Here is a 15,199-nt window from a genome sequence, read left to right as displayed (position 1 = left end):
GGTACCAGCACTGCGGGGTGGTCCAACCCAGCACCCTGCCACCACAGGGTGCAGCAGACAACTACAGTGCCACCAAGCGTTAATGGCTATAAGGCTTCCAGTGGCAGCAGTGGCATTAGAGCAAGCAAGAAGCTGAGAGGTGGTAGGTGAGAGAGTTGCTGCCCTAGGAATTCCCACACCTCAAAAATTAAATTTTTTACCTCTGCATGTGGACAGTTTTCAAACCAACTATCTCTTCATTCCTTTTGGTTCATTTTGATACTAACAGTGAAGCCTGTCAGAGGTAGGAAGCAGACTGTTCTACTTTAGGCTATATAAACTGAAGATAGGGTCTAGATTTCAGAGGATATTCCCCCTCCTAATCGCTGTTGATCTTTAGCAGCCATTTCTGGGTGTTCTGCACCTCCCAACACCAGATATTATAGCTCTTCCACTATGAACAAGTGTACATAAACACTTTGAAAGATCACCAGGAAGACAGTGGGGCAAGTCTGCCCACAGAGGGAAACAGCGGTAGGATTGCTGTGCATGCAAGCAGAATTAACTCAAGAAAATCCATGTGAGCAGGGAGCAAGGAATCAAAGAGCACTGCTATCCCATGGCTTGTACCACTGCTTGAAGGCTCTGCTAACAACTGTAGTGATGCACACAAAGTGAGAATCCTTGTACAACAGAACACTGCCATACAGCATCTTCTAGCCTATGCTACCTTGCTTCCTCCCACACTTCAGCAGCCAGGAATTATCATTATAAAAGTCAGGTTTTAATCTGAGTTGAATTGCTCTAAATTGCAATTTTTTATTTTTTTTCTAATTTATAGATACAGGCACAATTATGGTTTTCTACCAGTCTCCTCGCCATTCCTCCAGCCTCATGAAGCTGAAGGGAGGCTTGCTTGCCTCACCTCGAGTTCCCACTGGGCCACAGTCCTCAGGCAGGTCTCCACCTTCCTCCTACTCCAACTTCCCTTTTGCTTTCTGCATCAAGGGCAGAATTCCAAGGATTTCCAGCTTCTCCTATTTCTATCCCAAAGCCCATCTGCAGATCAGAAGTTTATAAAGCCTTGCAGTTAAGATTTATCACCAAATAGTTATTCTGGGCAACACTGAACTCACAACATTATTTTCTGTTTAGGTCATCTGCCTAAATGCATCTCTGTTTACTGACTGCTTTTTCAAATATTTATTCTGTTTTTGGTTCACAGCATTTCAAGCCTGCTAGTTTGAACTATTGAGATGAACAATTTCTCACAGTAAAAAAGGGAAGTCATCTTCAATGAACAATTGCACACAGTAAAAAAAGGGAAGTCATCTTTAAGTATATTTTTAGCCACATGAAGTCAATCCATTTCAGCTCCATTCCTGCTAGATGCATCCCAAACACTCTGACCCATCCTTCCACAAACCCTCAAGCAGCTGTAAATCACTAATGCTTGCAGGTTTGCACGAACCTCACAAGTTCCCTTATAGACACTCCCGAACACTGCTGTCCATCCTCTGACTGACTGTTCTCAATCGATATTCTCCAGACCTAGCTAATGCTGCTCTAGTGGTCATAGTACTGTTATAATAGTGATCATGGACTGCCTCACAAATATCTGCATCAGTTTGTCTGCTGCTGTCTCTTCACCCTAGCCTCTCTCCACAGCTACACTACTCTTCATGGTACGGAAAGTTGGCCAGGAAGGGAAAATGTTGAGTCAGCTCTGCTGGCACAGCACTCTCTTCCTATAAACACCAAAGACCTTCCGGCATCCAACAGATGCCACCGCACATTTGTTTTGTAACCAGAGCTGCCGCACGTGGCCCAAGAGCAGCGCAGCTGCGCATGACTACCACCAGGCAGGGAGGCTGATTCATATCCAGATACACAGCCTGAACTGATTATCCTCAGCTGTGGGCTCCATCCACTGCCCGCTGGGGACACTGCCAGGTCAGGAGCTGCCCTTAGCAGGCAGCCTCATGATTTCCAAGGGAAAACCAAGCTTATCTTCCAGAGTGTATTCACACCTCATTAATAAAAATACCTCTTTGCATACGCGCAGTCAGGGACTTAATCCTCTACAGGTCCCAGCTTGCAGCTCAGTTAGCCCCCACCATCTCTATTATCATCCTCAGAACAGCAAAAGCCCTCCAACAACGGCTTCTCTACTTGGGATAGAGCAGCTCACAATGCTCATTTGCTCACAATGCAATACTATTCTCCTGATTTCTCCTTCTTAACAAAAGTGTAAGCAATCACAGGGAATAAAAACTAAGCAAGCACATATCAGCAACTTCATTTATCTCAAAACAAGAGGTTTTTTTTTTTTTTTTTTTTTGCCTCATGGCTCATTAGCTGATTTTTAACTTATCAGAAAAGTCATCTTGTTGATGTTGTTAGGCAAAATTGGCATTTGCAGATGTTTATTTCTGACTCAGTTATTCTTAATAATTATGAGTACAGTTTTATAAACTCAACCTTCATTCCTTCCAGAAAAGAAATGTGGCTTTACAGGATTCTTGCTTATTTCAACAAGAGAACAAAGTAATCTGAAGCTCTCCATTTGAAAATAATTCTGTTTGAACATTCCTTCCAATTTTTATTTTCCACACAGTGTAGGCATTTTAAATAAACTGATGTTATTGGATTACACGAAGCCAAATAAGAGATCTTTCTTTTCTGAAGCCATAGTTAATTCCAATGCATTTTGTTCCATTTCTCCATTTTTATTATTATTATTGATGGTCAACAGAAATGGTCAACTTCTGCAGTCTTTAAAAAACACTTCTATTTCATATGACTTCAGTTTTGGAGAACACAGCATCCAGGAGTCTTTTTCTACCAACAGTCCCTGTTACAATTTTTTAACATGTATTTCCAGTAAATGCAAAGCAAACTAACAAAGCAAAAGAGAAATTAAGATAAACTCTTTATCCCGTACTTGTGACTGATACAAACAAACCCACTAACAACAATGACGCATTTAAAACACGTGTTTGCCAACATGGCCTGAAGCACATTCACATTGGTTTAAAAGGGAAAATGTATGGATCCAATGTTAATTTTTCCCCAAGGATGACTACCTTCAAAACAAACCATATAAAACAAACCTTAAAAAAGAGATTTGTAAGTCAGTTTAAACTTTGATCAGTGCTTAATTACATTACACAGGCCAAAAATCACCTGAACTTTGTTCATGTCAAACTATTTTTTGCTATTTGCTTTGGATAAGGGAACAAAGATGTCAGTACTCTTCCAAAAGTAAAGCAAATATAGGGAATATTAACAGTCAGCTGAGAGCTTATAGTCCTTGATGAACTACATTAGATACCTATTTTCTGAAATATGAATGCTAAAGTATTAAAAAGCCCTTATTCTACTTTCTATTGGCATAACATAGAAGACAGTAAGCAGCTTTACTATATCATTAGCTTCATCTGAATACCTACCTCCTCTGAAGTAATTGAGAGAACTTTGCTGGTGGCTTCATTGGGGCTGGAAGGTGACAGCTGGTCCACAGGGGTCATGGGAGGGCTGGATACAGGAGCGTGGCACATGGCAGTAGATTGGGAGTCTCTTTGCAGACATTAGGAAATCATCTAACTTAACTATAACTTATGGGCAAATATGCTTACAATACTTTAGGATTTGCGAGCTCAGAGACTGTTAAGTTACAGCAGTTATCTGGACTGACTGGACCTAATTTCTTAATGCAGTTTAGTAAATATGTACAGTGTGATAAAATATATTTTTTATATTTTTAACATGTGTGAAGAAACGCACATTTCTTGGTTACTTACAGTAGTAGAAGAGGACTGCCCTAAGAATCAGCAAAACACACACTTGTATTTTCTCAAGTAATTAGCAAATTACCACATCCTTTTCCAAGATTCCTAAAAGTATTTATATTTCAACTTATTGTTCTTGAAAAGCAGTGCTTTCATAAATTTAAGCCTACTCAATTTTGTCATTACTCCTTTTATTAAACTCTACCTGAAAAGTAATGTTGCATCCTAAAACAAGAAAGAGAACTGTCTTTAATTCAAGTAGACACAGGAGCATAAAGATAAATCATTATATTTCCTAAAAACCATTAACAACACAAAAGAACGGATGTTTTTGTTGTTTTTAAGCCAAGTTACTGAGAAATGATTCTTCAGAGATATAATAATAAAAGCAATCTAGAATATTCCAAGTTCATAGCCAGATATCAAATTTCTCTCTTTAAACTTGTTATTATTATTATTATTATTAAAGTCTCATTTGTCTTAGTATAGTGCTCAGTTTTAGTGAATTATCATTTGCTGTGATACTGGAATGAAGTCCACATGGTCATACATACATAGGTAGGTCATCTTTACTGTTCCACCTATCCACATAAAATATATAATGGGAAGAGACAACTAAAAACACAGAATCATATTTTAATAGTACACTCAAAAATATTTATTGTTTGAACATCTTAAAATCATGAAGTTTAACAATCCAAAAGGGTGATAGACAAGCAGCTTTCATGATTTAAAGGTAATTCTGGACATATCATCTAGGTTTTTCTGAGAAAATCAAGACTAGAAACTATTTTCTGTAATGGATGAGGGTATTTTTAATACCCTTGTATTAACTCAGAAGAACTGATGTTTATTTGGTCTATGGATTAATTGTCCAAGCAACACAGCAGGTAGAGGAAACACTTTCAAAGTGTCGTGATCAAAGACAACATGCAATTTTACTATAAATAGTTTTACTGTATATCTATGCCAGGCATATGACTGGAGCCTGTGAAAGAGCCTTTGCTGAAAAAACATAACTTTTTGTTTTTACTCAAGAGCAGACTAAAGAGAAAAATGGAAGAAAAAAAATTCCTTTTTCCAAAACCATGATAGCCCTCAGCCAGCTTTCCAAGTGCCTTGAAACTGAAGTTCTTGTGCATAAAAATGCACAGAGAAGTCCCATTTTGCAAAAGAAGTAGCAACTGGATGGCCCCCACTTCATTTCATCACTGTCACACAAGAAGTAAAGCACAAGGAACATCACTGAAGCTGATGTTCACCAGCAAGTACTTACCAAAACTGTTAACAGATCTCAGGTGGCTCATGCCATCAGTGCCACTGCACTGGAATTGGAAAGCTGTTTATTTTTCACACATTGCCTATCATTTTCATGTCTGAAATATTATGCTGCCCAAGGAGTAGGCATAAAGGTGTGTGTGCTCCCTAGGCTGCTGGCTGTTCAATGTCTGTTAGGCTCAGAGTCTCTACTGAAACACTGAAAATCAGCTCAAGTAAGTATCTGTAGAGGAGGGAAAAAAATAAAGATCTATTTTCTATGCTTGTCTAGTAGACAGGGAAGAAGAAAAAATTACTTTAGTTTCCTCAAAAATGTGTGTTTCAATGAAGAAACTGTATGTTTCTGTCCAAGCGCTCATCTTCTGTCCTTGTTACATCTTTGACACAGACACAAGGGATAAAATGGTGCTGATGAAAGTGAATCAGCCCTTCCAGACGTGTAATGATCTCATAGTCAGGCAGAGCAAGGCTAGCAAGATCAAGACCCAACATCCGTGAAATGACCTCTCGGAAGTCTGCCAGCTGCAAGAGCAAACAGAGAAGAATATATTAATTACCAAGAACAGGAAACATGGTAAAACACATACATATGTGCATGCATACATACAAACACAAGCATTTGTATTGGCAGTGCAAAGTATAGAAATTTCTGCTGTTCATCAATGCAGAGAGCTGAAAAGGATGAAAATGGCCCCTTAGGGGATACTTCAAACAGTGAAAGAAGAGCTGAGGTGCTAAAGATTTCAAAAAAGTCCAAACAATTTCAAGTGTTCTTTAGCATCCTTCACAGACATATCTTCCCTGCTCATTAAATAGAGAAAACTGGGGAAATGATGGGGAGAGGAGTTGTACTTGGTCTAGTTAACTGTACAGACAACTAGAAACCGGCAGGCACGTGTGACAGCATGTGCTGGTCCTGACCTCAAGTTCCCGACCTCTCACTACCACAGCTCCTCTTTGCCCACCACTTTACTATGGAAAAAACAGCAGAAGAATAAAGTTAGAAGAAAGGTGGAGGCTTTGCATGCCTCACTATCTCACTTGTTTTGGATCAGGGTAGAGTAAAAATTCAAGCAGCAACCTGAGAAATAGACGCATAGTTTTTCTGTGCATAGCTAATGAAATTATATCATGTGAAGGAAGTTTGGCAAGATACTTAAATAAAAGTTTCTCTCATCAGTTCCAAATGGATAGACATCCACAAGTAAATATCATCACTAGCGACTGTGACAGCAAAGAGACAAAAACATGAAGAGCAAACAAACATGAACACTGATTTACTTAGCTCAGGATAAAGCAGCTTATAAGTCACATTTCAATATCTGTTAAATGTTCTGTTAAATTACACCACCCAGATGATCAATACCTTAACACCCCTTACCATACATATACAATTAAAAGAGGAAAATGTTCCTTTTCAAGGAAATGTGCTTATTCACTTATCTATTTGAATTTCAAGTTCCTTAGCTCCAGGGCCTGACAGAGAAGGAACAGCAATGTAAAAAACTGTCAGGAAGCCTCACTCACACCCTGCTGTGGCAGCAGTACAATCCAGTGATCATACTGACCACTAGTGAGAATGCAGAAACAAGCACTCCTGAAACACGTGGCCATTCTCAAGAATCCTGTGTAGAACTCAAATGCAATTATAACATGTGCAAAGCAAGATGCAAAAAAATGCGAAATCATAGAATCATAGAATCCTTAGAGTTGGAAAGGACCTCTGAAGGCCATCTAGTCCAACTCCCCTGCAATGTACAGGGACAGCACAGCTAGATCAGGTTGCCCAGAGCCTTATTCAGCCTCTTCTTTAAAGTCTCCAGGGACAGGACAGAGCATCAACCACATCACCGGGCAACCTGTTCCAGAGCCTCACCACCCTCACTATAAAAGATTTTTTCCTTGTATCTTGCCTAAATCTACCCTTTTTGAGCTTGAAACCATTTCCCCTTGTTCTGTCACCATAGACCCTGCTGTCCCCTTCTATCCTGTAGATAGAAGGATAGATCCTCTAGATACTGAAAGGCCACTACCGGGTCACCTCACAGCCTTCTCTTCTCCAGGCTGAACAGCTCCAGCTGTCCTTAAGCCTGTCCTTAAAGGAGAGGTGTTCCATTCCCTGGATCATTTTTGTGGCCCTTCTCTGGATGTGCTCCAACAGATCTATATCTCTCCTGTGCTGAGGAATACAAGGTCTTAGCTCCAAGACTGTCAAAACCAGTTCCATTTAATCCCAGTATAAACCCTAAGGGGCTACCATCTGTTCAGAAAAACAAATACAGAAACCAAAAGAGTATGTGGCAGAAACATTTTAGAATTCAGTTCCAGCTATCTATCAAGGCAGTGCAAAGTCTTAGATGAAGTGTTTTAATAATGTAACACCAAAAAATATATATATACCCACAAGTTCCCATATATTCTCCTCAGCACCAGCTTCAAGTCAGGAGATCTGTGGTGTACTGCTCCAGCCAAATATATTTTTTTATTTTAATTCACTATAGTGAATGGACAACACATCTGGTAAGAATTCAGCAACTTTCATCAGCAAATAGCCTAAACAGAAAAGAACACACAGCCCCTAAAAATCCTCCAAATCATCCATTTATGTGAACTTAAAATTGAGGATTTTTTTTTTCCACATTAACAGAATAACACCATCTCAAAAAACAAACAAAAACTACTATGGAAACATAACAGGTTAGCTGCAAAGAGAAATTCTCAAACTGACAAACAGAGCCAGCATTTCTTAGATATAAAAATGCCCAACCAGGAGACCTAAATCTTAATTTTAACAACTATGAACAAGAGAAACAGGAGATACACACTGGATGATGTTTTGTAATCTATCATGTGTTGTATGTGAAGCAAGATGCGTGATTATATTCTTATGCAGATACCATGCTGCAAGTACATTACAAGCAACTTTTAAATGCTTGTACTAAACCATATGAGGACATGGAAAACAATTACAAGAGAAATGTATTTCACCTTTAACAACAATGCACAAAAGTCTTAAGCGCTTCAAACCTTTAGCATAAAGAAGAGAAATTCAATAAACTTTGACATGATTATCCCAAGTTTCCACCTACAATGTTAAAAAGTCTCCTTTCTAATCCAAAGTTTTGGCCTAAGTTTTCAGTGTTTTGTTGTTGCTTTTTCCCTTCAAGTTTGTTAATTCCTGTGTGTCTGTTCATTCTACTTTAAAAAACATTATTTAAAATATGCTTCATTACCCTCTGCTGAAGATCTTTTATTGAAACTTTCTTAGAAATTGGCATTTCCATTTATCTGGAAATATCTTGCCCTTTTATTGTGCAAATTCAGTTTTATCCAGCATAATACTGGTTAAATGCAGAAATACCGAGGGTAATTTTTCCTCTTCAACTTATCGGGAATCATAGAATATCTTTAGTTGGAAGGGACCCAACAAGGATCACTGCTGCCTTGTCTCAGGTGCAGAATGCAGCACTTGCTCTTTTTAAATATCATACAGTTGGTGATGGCTCAACCCTTCAATTTCTCAAGATGTCTCTTTAAGACCTCTCTACCTGTAAGGAAGTCAATGGCTCCTCCTAATTTATTATCATCTTCCAGACTTTAGACTAGTCTAAAGCACAGTGAAGAACATTCAACACTGTTCAATTCCAAGTACCAGTTCATTTTCAACTACTCCAATCTGAACCTTATTTTTTGCTTTACCCGGGTATGTTCTGGGCACAAGAACAATCGTTGTCTTAAGCAGTTGGCAGGAGTTCAGTTCTGCATACTTTTAATTTTCACATAATAGAAAATATCCATTCAATACTACAGTGCTATTCAAAATTAAATGTAGTTATATCCTTGGGGGAAAAAAATACAAAAAAAACCACTCGAATGCATGTACAAGTCAACCTAGACATATGAACAGTTCCATGAGGCAACAGTAACTCCAGTTTCTAGTACTTTTCTTAACATATACACTCAGATATACTGTGCTTATGTTCTCATTAAATACATGCATGTGTGCTGAGAAAAACACTTCACATCTGCATTCATTACTTTTTACAGAACAAGAAGGAGTTTTGCCCCTGCTTAGTGTCCACAAGAAGGAAGAATGAGCATGTCTAAAGCAGGCAAAGAATTACATTGAGTTGGGGGTATGGAAGGAGCTTGGGTAATGTTTCAGAAGTCTGAAGTGTTTATTAGCAAGAGAGTTTATAATTAATTATCTGACTTGGCAACAGTACGTTTACATCAAGGAGACATTTTAGCTAAGTAAACTGTTAGGATGCAGGAGAGTACGTTATGCATATTCCTGGCAGTTCCCGTATTAGCAAAATGGCATTAATGCTCATCAACACTACACAAGTATCAGTCACAGGTTTTACAAACAGCTTTGCTCCCCATTTAGCAGTGTGGTTCCACCTGCAAGTGTTTGAAACATTCCTGTGACACGGGTGACCACAAACATCAGTGAAATACTAGCTGATATTCCTCCTCAAACTTTGTGTTAATGAAGATCTAGTACTTTGCTGTGCTTGAGCATTTTGTACCCCACCTCACTTTTCCCACGTTTCTCACATTTGGCCAAAGAACATTTCAATAGCATTCAAGTGGCCTGAAAAGCCTCATGTTTACTCAGTACAAATTCAACATCTGTGTGATTTTAACAAGTACTCAATGTATGACTACACAGTATAATTTTCTGAATATAATTCATGCCCTTTTCTATGTGCAGGATGCTTAGCTACCATGTGAGACAAACAAAGAAATGAGATTTCTCTGCCAAATTTCCAACATTCATTATAAAACAAGAATGCTAAACCCTTCCAGAAAGATCCCTAGTTGTTTTTTATTCCCAAAGAAGTAAAACAATATTTTTCTCAGACTCATCTTTGGAAAAAGCATTCTTAAATATAATCCAAAATTGTTGTCAAGACCACAAACTAACGTAAAAATTTTAGTTAGAAAAACTGACAATGTTCTAAGCAACTGGCATTAGAATCTTAAAATGACATATTCCTGATGTTAAGTAAATATCCCATTGACTTTTACAATGTCTTTATTAAACGGAATATGATGGAGCAATTATGCACCTAGTTCTTAATTTACTGAACTTAGAATGGAACGCATTTACTAGCATGCCTCCTACTTCAATTTCTTGCACCTCATAACCTTTACACCCACTCACTGTGTTTCTTATGGATAAGTAACCACAAAAATGTTTCCCACTCAAACTTTGAAAAAACTAACGTGTCACAAATCAATTAAAAATAGTTGCATTCAATATCACTTGTCTTAAAAAGAAAAAAAAAGCCTTTGTGTGGCACATACCTGGTAAAAAGTAAGCAGGTTTTATCACCGCAATATACAAAAAATCATACCTTAAAGATACAAGGACTTTTTGTACTTCTCCAAAATGTGATGTAAACTGAATGTTTTGCAGTACACAAAGACAGAAACAACAATATATTCAATTTTCATTCTCTTGAATGTAAACTTGAAGAGCTCTGCTTCTCTGAATCACTGTTGCCACATTAGTCAACATTGCCTTGCTTATTCATACAAGTTGTCAGCACAGCTGGATAACTGCTCTACCTATATCACATTCTAAGTGACACCCAGCACTTGTAGTATAGCTGCATACCTACCTGTCTTTCTCTTTTTGCTAATTCTGCAAGAGTTGTTTTAAGCACCTTCATTTCACTGGAAACCATTTCTAACATATTTTTGGCTTTTTCTTTTTCTTCAGTAGCTTTCCGTTCCTTTAAATTAAGCTCTGATTTGACAGAGTTTAGTTGCTTCTCAGCTTTTTCCTTCATTCTTTCCAATTTGCCTTGAGACTTATTAAGTTCTTCTATTGTTCTATTCTGCTCCAAAGTCTGGATCTGCAATAAGTAATTTGTAACATAGTGTTAAATTTGTCACACATTTTGTCTAATGTGAGCAGATAAGAACAGTTATCAGTAGTAGGCACTTTAATTCAGATTCTTGAGGAAATGGCATGCATGTGTGGACCTGAGAGATTATTAAAGTAGACTGGCCAGTGTTAATTCGGTCAGCAGAAAAACTGTTGTTCAAAAGCAGCTAATTCTCTTCAGGTTTTGCAGAACGATGCATCTGCATAGAAAAAAAACTCCAAAGTGAGACTTCACTGTCTGTTAGAGGCACTGGGAAAACAATACAAGAAAAGAGTTGCCAGATGTTTTGGCTGGTGAAAATCCTTCAGTTGAAATTCATCTGTTTTAATCCACAAGCCATACGGCACAGTTGTATAAAATGAACCTTCCTTACATCCAATGGTGACAAGCAACAACAAACTACTTGTTTCCACCAGTTGTAAGGTAGTAAAACACAGGAATAATGAAAATTTATCATCTTGACTGTTCTACACTAAGAAAAATGGACTCCCCACACTTAGAAGAAGAGATTTGCTGCAAGCAGTGTGTGGGAAATATAGGATTACATACATGCTGATGGGAAAGAAAGGGGTGCATATATCATAATTTTCTTACACTAACCTGAACATTTACATGGTGCTTTTCAGTTGTTATTTAATGTATCAAGACAAATTGCTAGATACATTGTAATATTATATTTACTTTTCTACATGGATTTGAGCAGTTCTCCATTAATGCATTTATTGTAAATGAATTCCAGCTGTATCCAGTTGCAACATAAACATGGATAGAAGCACAAATGTAATGTTTTGACTCACCTTAAGTTCATTGGTTTCACACAGCTTGGCTTTGAGATCAGTATTTGTTTCCCTTGCCACATCAAGCTGCTTCTGTAATCTGTCTATCATCTTTTGCAACTTTCTGACAGTGAGATTGGCCTCATCCCTCTCCATAGCTAGTGACATCCTTACTTGTTTCTCTTCTTCCAGCTGGTTTATTTTCTGCCTCAGAAGTTTCATGTGCAACTCCTTGCTTTCAAGTTTTTCTTTCTGAGTCTTCAACTAGTTTTATGAACACAAGGAAATTTACATGCATGACAGAAAGCAAATAGGCCACTGTGTAAATTTAATCCCCTTGCAGCATGCTTAAGCTGAACTCCTAATCCTCTCTCCAAAATTCTGTAAAGCAGTATATATATGTACATTAACTTGGTACCTTTTATACTATCAGTTCTTTGTGCTTCTCCATCCCTAAGCTTGAGTACTACCTTTTAAAATGTATTTATGTGCAGACTGTATGCTATTTGAACACAAACACTTGTGCATAGTTCAGAACATCAGAGATTGTCCCAGATAGGGAACTTGTCAAATGCAAGATGCAAAAGACTTGCCTTAGGCAGATGGTGATTCCGCTGCAGTAGTTTAGATATTTTCATGTTTAACCTGTTTATTAAGGCTAGCATGCAAGGAGAGTCATCACACAGAAATAAGAATGCACTCATCCACTACTCCAGTACTAGGTTCAGCAGCTTAGTTTTGTAATTTTGGTGCTCAGGAAGTGACTTATTTTCAGCTTACCAAACTGAATTGCCAGGCTGTACCCTGAGGAATGTTAATGTTAACTCAGAGAGGTAGTTGTTTCCAGAAAAAAAGAAGAAAAATAAGTGGTTTTAAACCTTAAATAGACCTCATTCTAAGTTCCAAGCCACTACAACAAGCCTAGTATCAGAAAACTTCGTTCTGTCACAGCAGAGTGACAGACTGGTGTCTGATTAAATCAGGGTTCCCAGGTGACCACAGTTCTTGAAAATGCTGCAGTTCTTCATGAAGTACAAACAGTGTTCTACTTGCTGCTAGAGAAGTTTGCATAACATTCCCTCCTTCTCACCAGATTCTTTTAGATTTAAATATCAACATCTTCCCATTAGGTATTTTTAATTTTAAACATCAACAGTAGTTGTTTATAGAAGTATATTGTAATCCTGTATTAAAAATTATATAAATAGGCATAATATTATGTTTGTGTTAAGAAGCTGAGAAAAGCAGCCTCATATATTTAACTAACAGCACTTTTAGTTGCTCTGATATGCAATTTGATTGCATAGATTGCAAATACTTATCTTCTCTTTATATAATGGACTTCCTTAACGTTCCCTGTACATTTCTGAAGCTTCAATCTTTTGCCTCCAGCAAGCCACCATGCAAACACAGCCATAAGAGTGTCTTGCCTTGAAAACAAAAAGTAATAGTATTTTTTGCTTACCTTCCTTCTTAGGCTATATGTTACAGTCTTGCTTTCAATCACTGCATCACCTTCCAGTTTGACTAATTGCTCTACCCGAGCCAGAATCGCATTCACATTCATATCAAATCCGACCTCAGCTGCTATGCTATCCAGCTTCATCTTTTCATTAAGTTGTTCCAGAAATTTCATATACTAAGAGATGTGGAAAAGTGGGAAAAAGAATAACAAAATTTCATTAAAATTCCTGATGAATAATTTAGAAGCAATTCCCCCTACTCAAAACCAACTACACAAGTCCAACAGACTCATATCCAAAGTCCAAAGAGGATATATTTTTTACAGATACACCTCCAAAAAACTTCAAATTCTTTACTTGCCCTTTCCTAGGCAACATTTTTGTTCATAAATCCTCCGACCTATTGTACTTATTTTCTTATCAGATTAGATTGGCTTTTGCTCCTCTGCAGCAAGAGAAGCACTACGTGTGTGTGTTTGCTTTTGACCTCAGTTCCTGCCTATGACCTTGTGCTGGCAGGAAGGAGGAAGAAGGGGTAGCTGCATCCCACTTAGTGGCAGCTCTCCTCACTAAGAACTGTACTTACCTTTGTTTTCTCTTACTTGTGTTGCAGATCATAACCGTTGTACTTAAATAACAGGTTAGAAAAACCCAAAAACAGTTAAAGTTTCATAACCATTGCTTGAGCTGAAGATGATAAAACATAGCAAGAATCAGATTCTTTTTCCCCCATGATGTTTCTGGCTCAAAAAGCTTAAAAAAAAAACAGCAGAAGGCAGCAGTGAAGCTGATTATCAACAAGGGAGAAAGATCTTTCTATTGCAGTGAAATCCAGAAAGAAATTAAGAATCTATTGCCACATGTTCTTCACAGAGGAAACAAAAGGGAAAGAACAGCTCCATTTTCTAGTTTGCTCTTAAGATGGTAGATGCTTCATACAGAAAATTTATTGGATCATTGACCAGTACAAAACAGCAGCAACCTGCTGATTTTTGGCAAATTCAACTCACTTAGTATTGATCTTTGCCTGGTAACATAATAGAATCAGCCATGCACTTTGTCTTTCTTAGCTGCACTGGGTTGCTGGCTCAGCTCTCATTTTTCAAATTCTCAGTATGCCAATGTGTTTCAAGCTAACTGTGTGTTTTCATACAATTAATAAAGCAATGGTTGAGGATCAAGGACTGCAGGATTTTGATAGATTGTGTACCAGATAATATATTACAGAAACATGAAAAAGCTTTGAAATCAAAGAACTCTGGAAAGACTTCTGATATATTTAGAGACTTTCTTTTAATCTTTTTTTTCTCCTCCGTGTTAAGTTGATTTTGAACTCAGCTTATCCACTTTTTTTCCAGTTAGAATGGTCACTTGAAGAAAATAGATTATGACTTGCTACACAAAGCCTTACTTTGCTAGTTCACACTACTTGCACTGCTGATTAATACCCAAGCGATCGATGCAATAGTTAGATGTATCATCTCAGACTTTACTGATTTTTATGCAAAATAAAATAATGCGTGTACCAACTTTTTGTTTCTCAAGCTTCAAACCATCTTGTATCATGTCTATAGACAGCAGCTCCTCTTCCAAGTGTTTCAGCTGGTCTTGGAAAGTCTCAGATTGTTTTTCAACCTTTCTGTTTCTCTCCAGAGCTTCTTGGTATGATTTGGTCTGATTTTCCAAAGTTTCAGTCAGTTTAGCTATTTGGCTTTCAAGTTCAGACACCATCTAGGGAGCAAGTAAGTCAAGAAAACATACAGTATTATGTAGGTTTAGAAAGATGCATAAGATCTATCTTCACATTATTAAAAAAAAAAGGTAAAATAATTCTAAAAAAAAAATAGAACTGTAAAACATACAAATAAAAAAAGTGTAAACTCTGTTATATCCACAAAAAACAAATGGCAAAACTGGTGATGTAAGAAACCCACAAGTATAAAATATAAAAATATTTAAGATGAGTCAAACCAAATTAAAGGAGCTTAGATGCAACCTATCCAAAAATGTTA

General features: G+C 37.5%; 1 protein-coding gene across 6 annotated transcripts in view; it reads right to left on the bottom strand.

Moving 5' to 3' along the window:
* Window positions 1-4,044: 4,044 nt before the first annotated feature.
* Window positions 4,045-15,199, bottom strand: part of CCDC170 (coiled-coil domain containing 170) — a 57,465-nt gene continuing 46,310 nt past the window's right edge. For all 6 annotated transcript variants that reach the window (XM_046939037.1, XM_004935629.5, XM_046939038.1 and 3 more), the window contains 5 exons: window positions 14,718-14,918; window positions 13,190-13,363; window positions 11,746-11,988; window positions 10,679-10,915; window positions 4,045-5,570 (listed from right to left, as the gene is read on the bottom strand). In XM_046939037.1, the coding sequence (XP_046794993.1) occupies window positions 5,370-5,570; window positions 10,679-10,915; window positions 11,746-11,988; window positions 13,190-13,363; window positions 14,718-14,918 (1,056 nt within the window). In that variant the 3' untranslated portion in view covers window positions 4,045-5,369. The remainder of the gene's footprint in view (window positions 5,571-10,678; window positions 10,916-11,745; window positions 11,989-13,189; window positions 13,364-14,717; window positions 14,919-15,199) is intronic.

The sequence above is a fragment of the Gallus gallus genome, chromosome 3 (assembly GCF_016699485.2).
Source record: "Gallus gallus isolate bGalGal1 chromosome 3, bGalGal1.mat.broiler.GRCg7b, whole genome shotgun sequence".
NCBI lineage: Eukaryota > Metazoa > Chordata > Aves > Galliformes > Phasianidae > Gallus > Gallus gallus.
The sequence above is the reverse complement of the archived record's forward strand: the minus strand, read 5'-3'. Positions and strand labels throughout refer to the sequence as shown.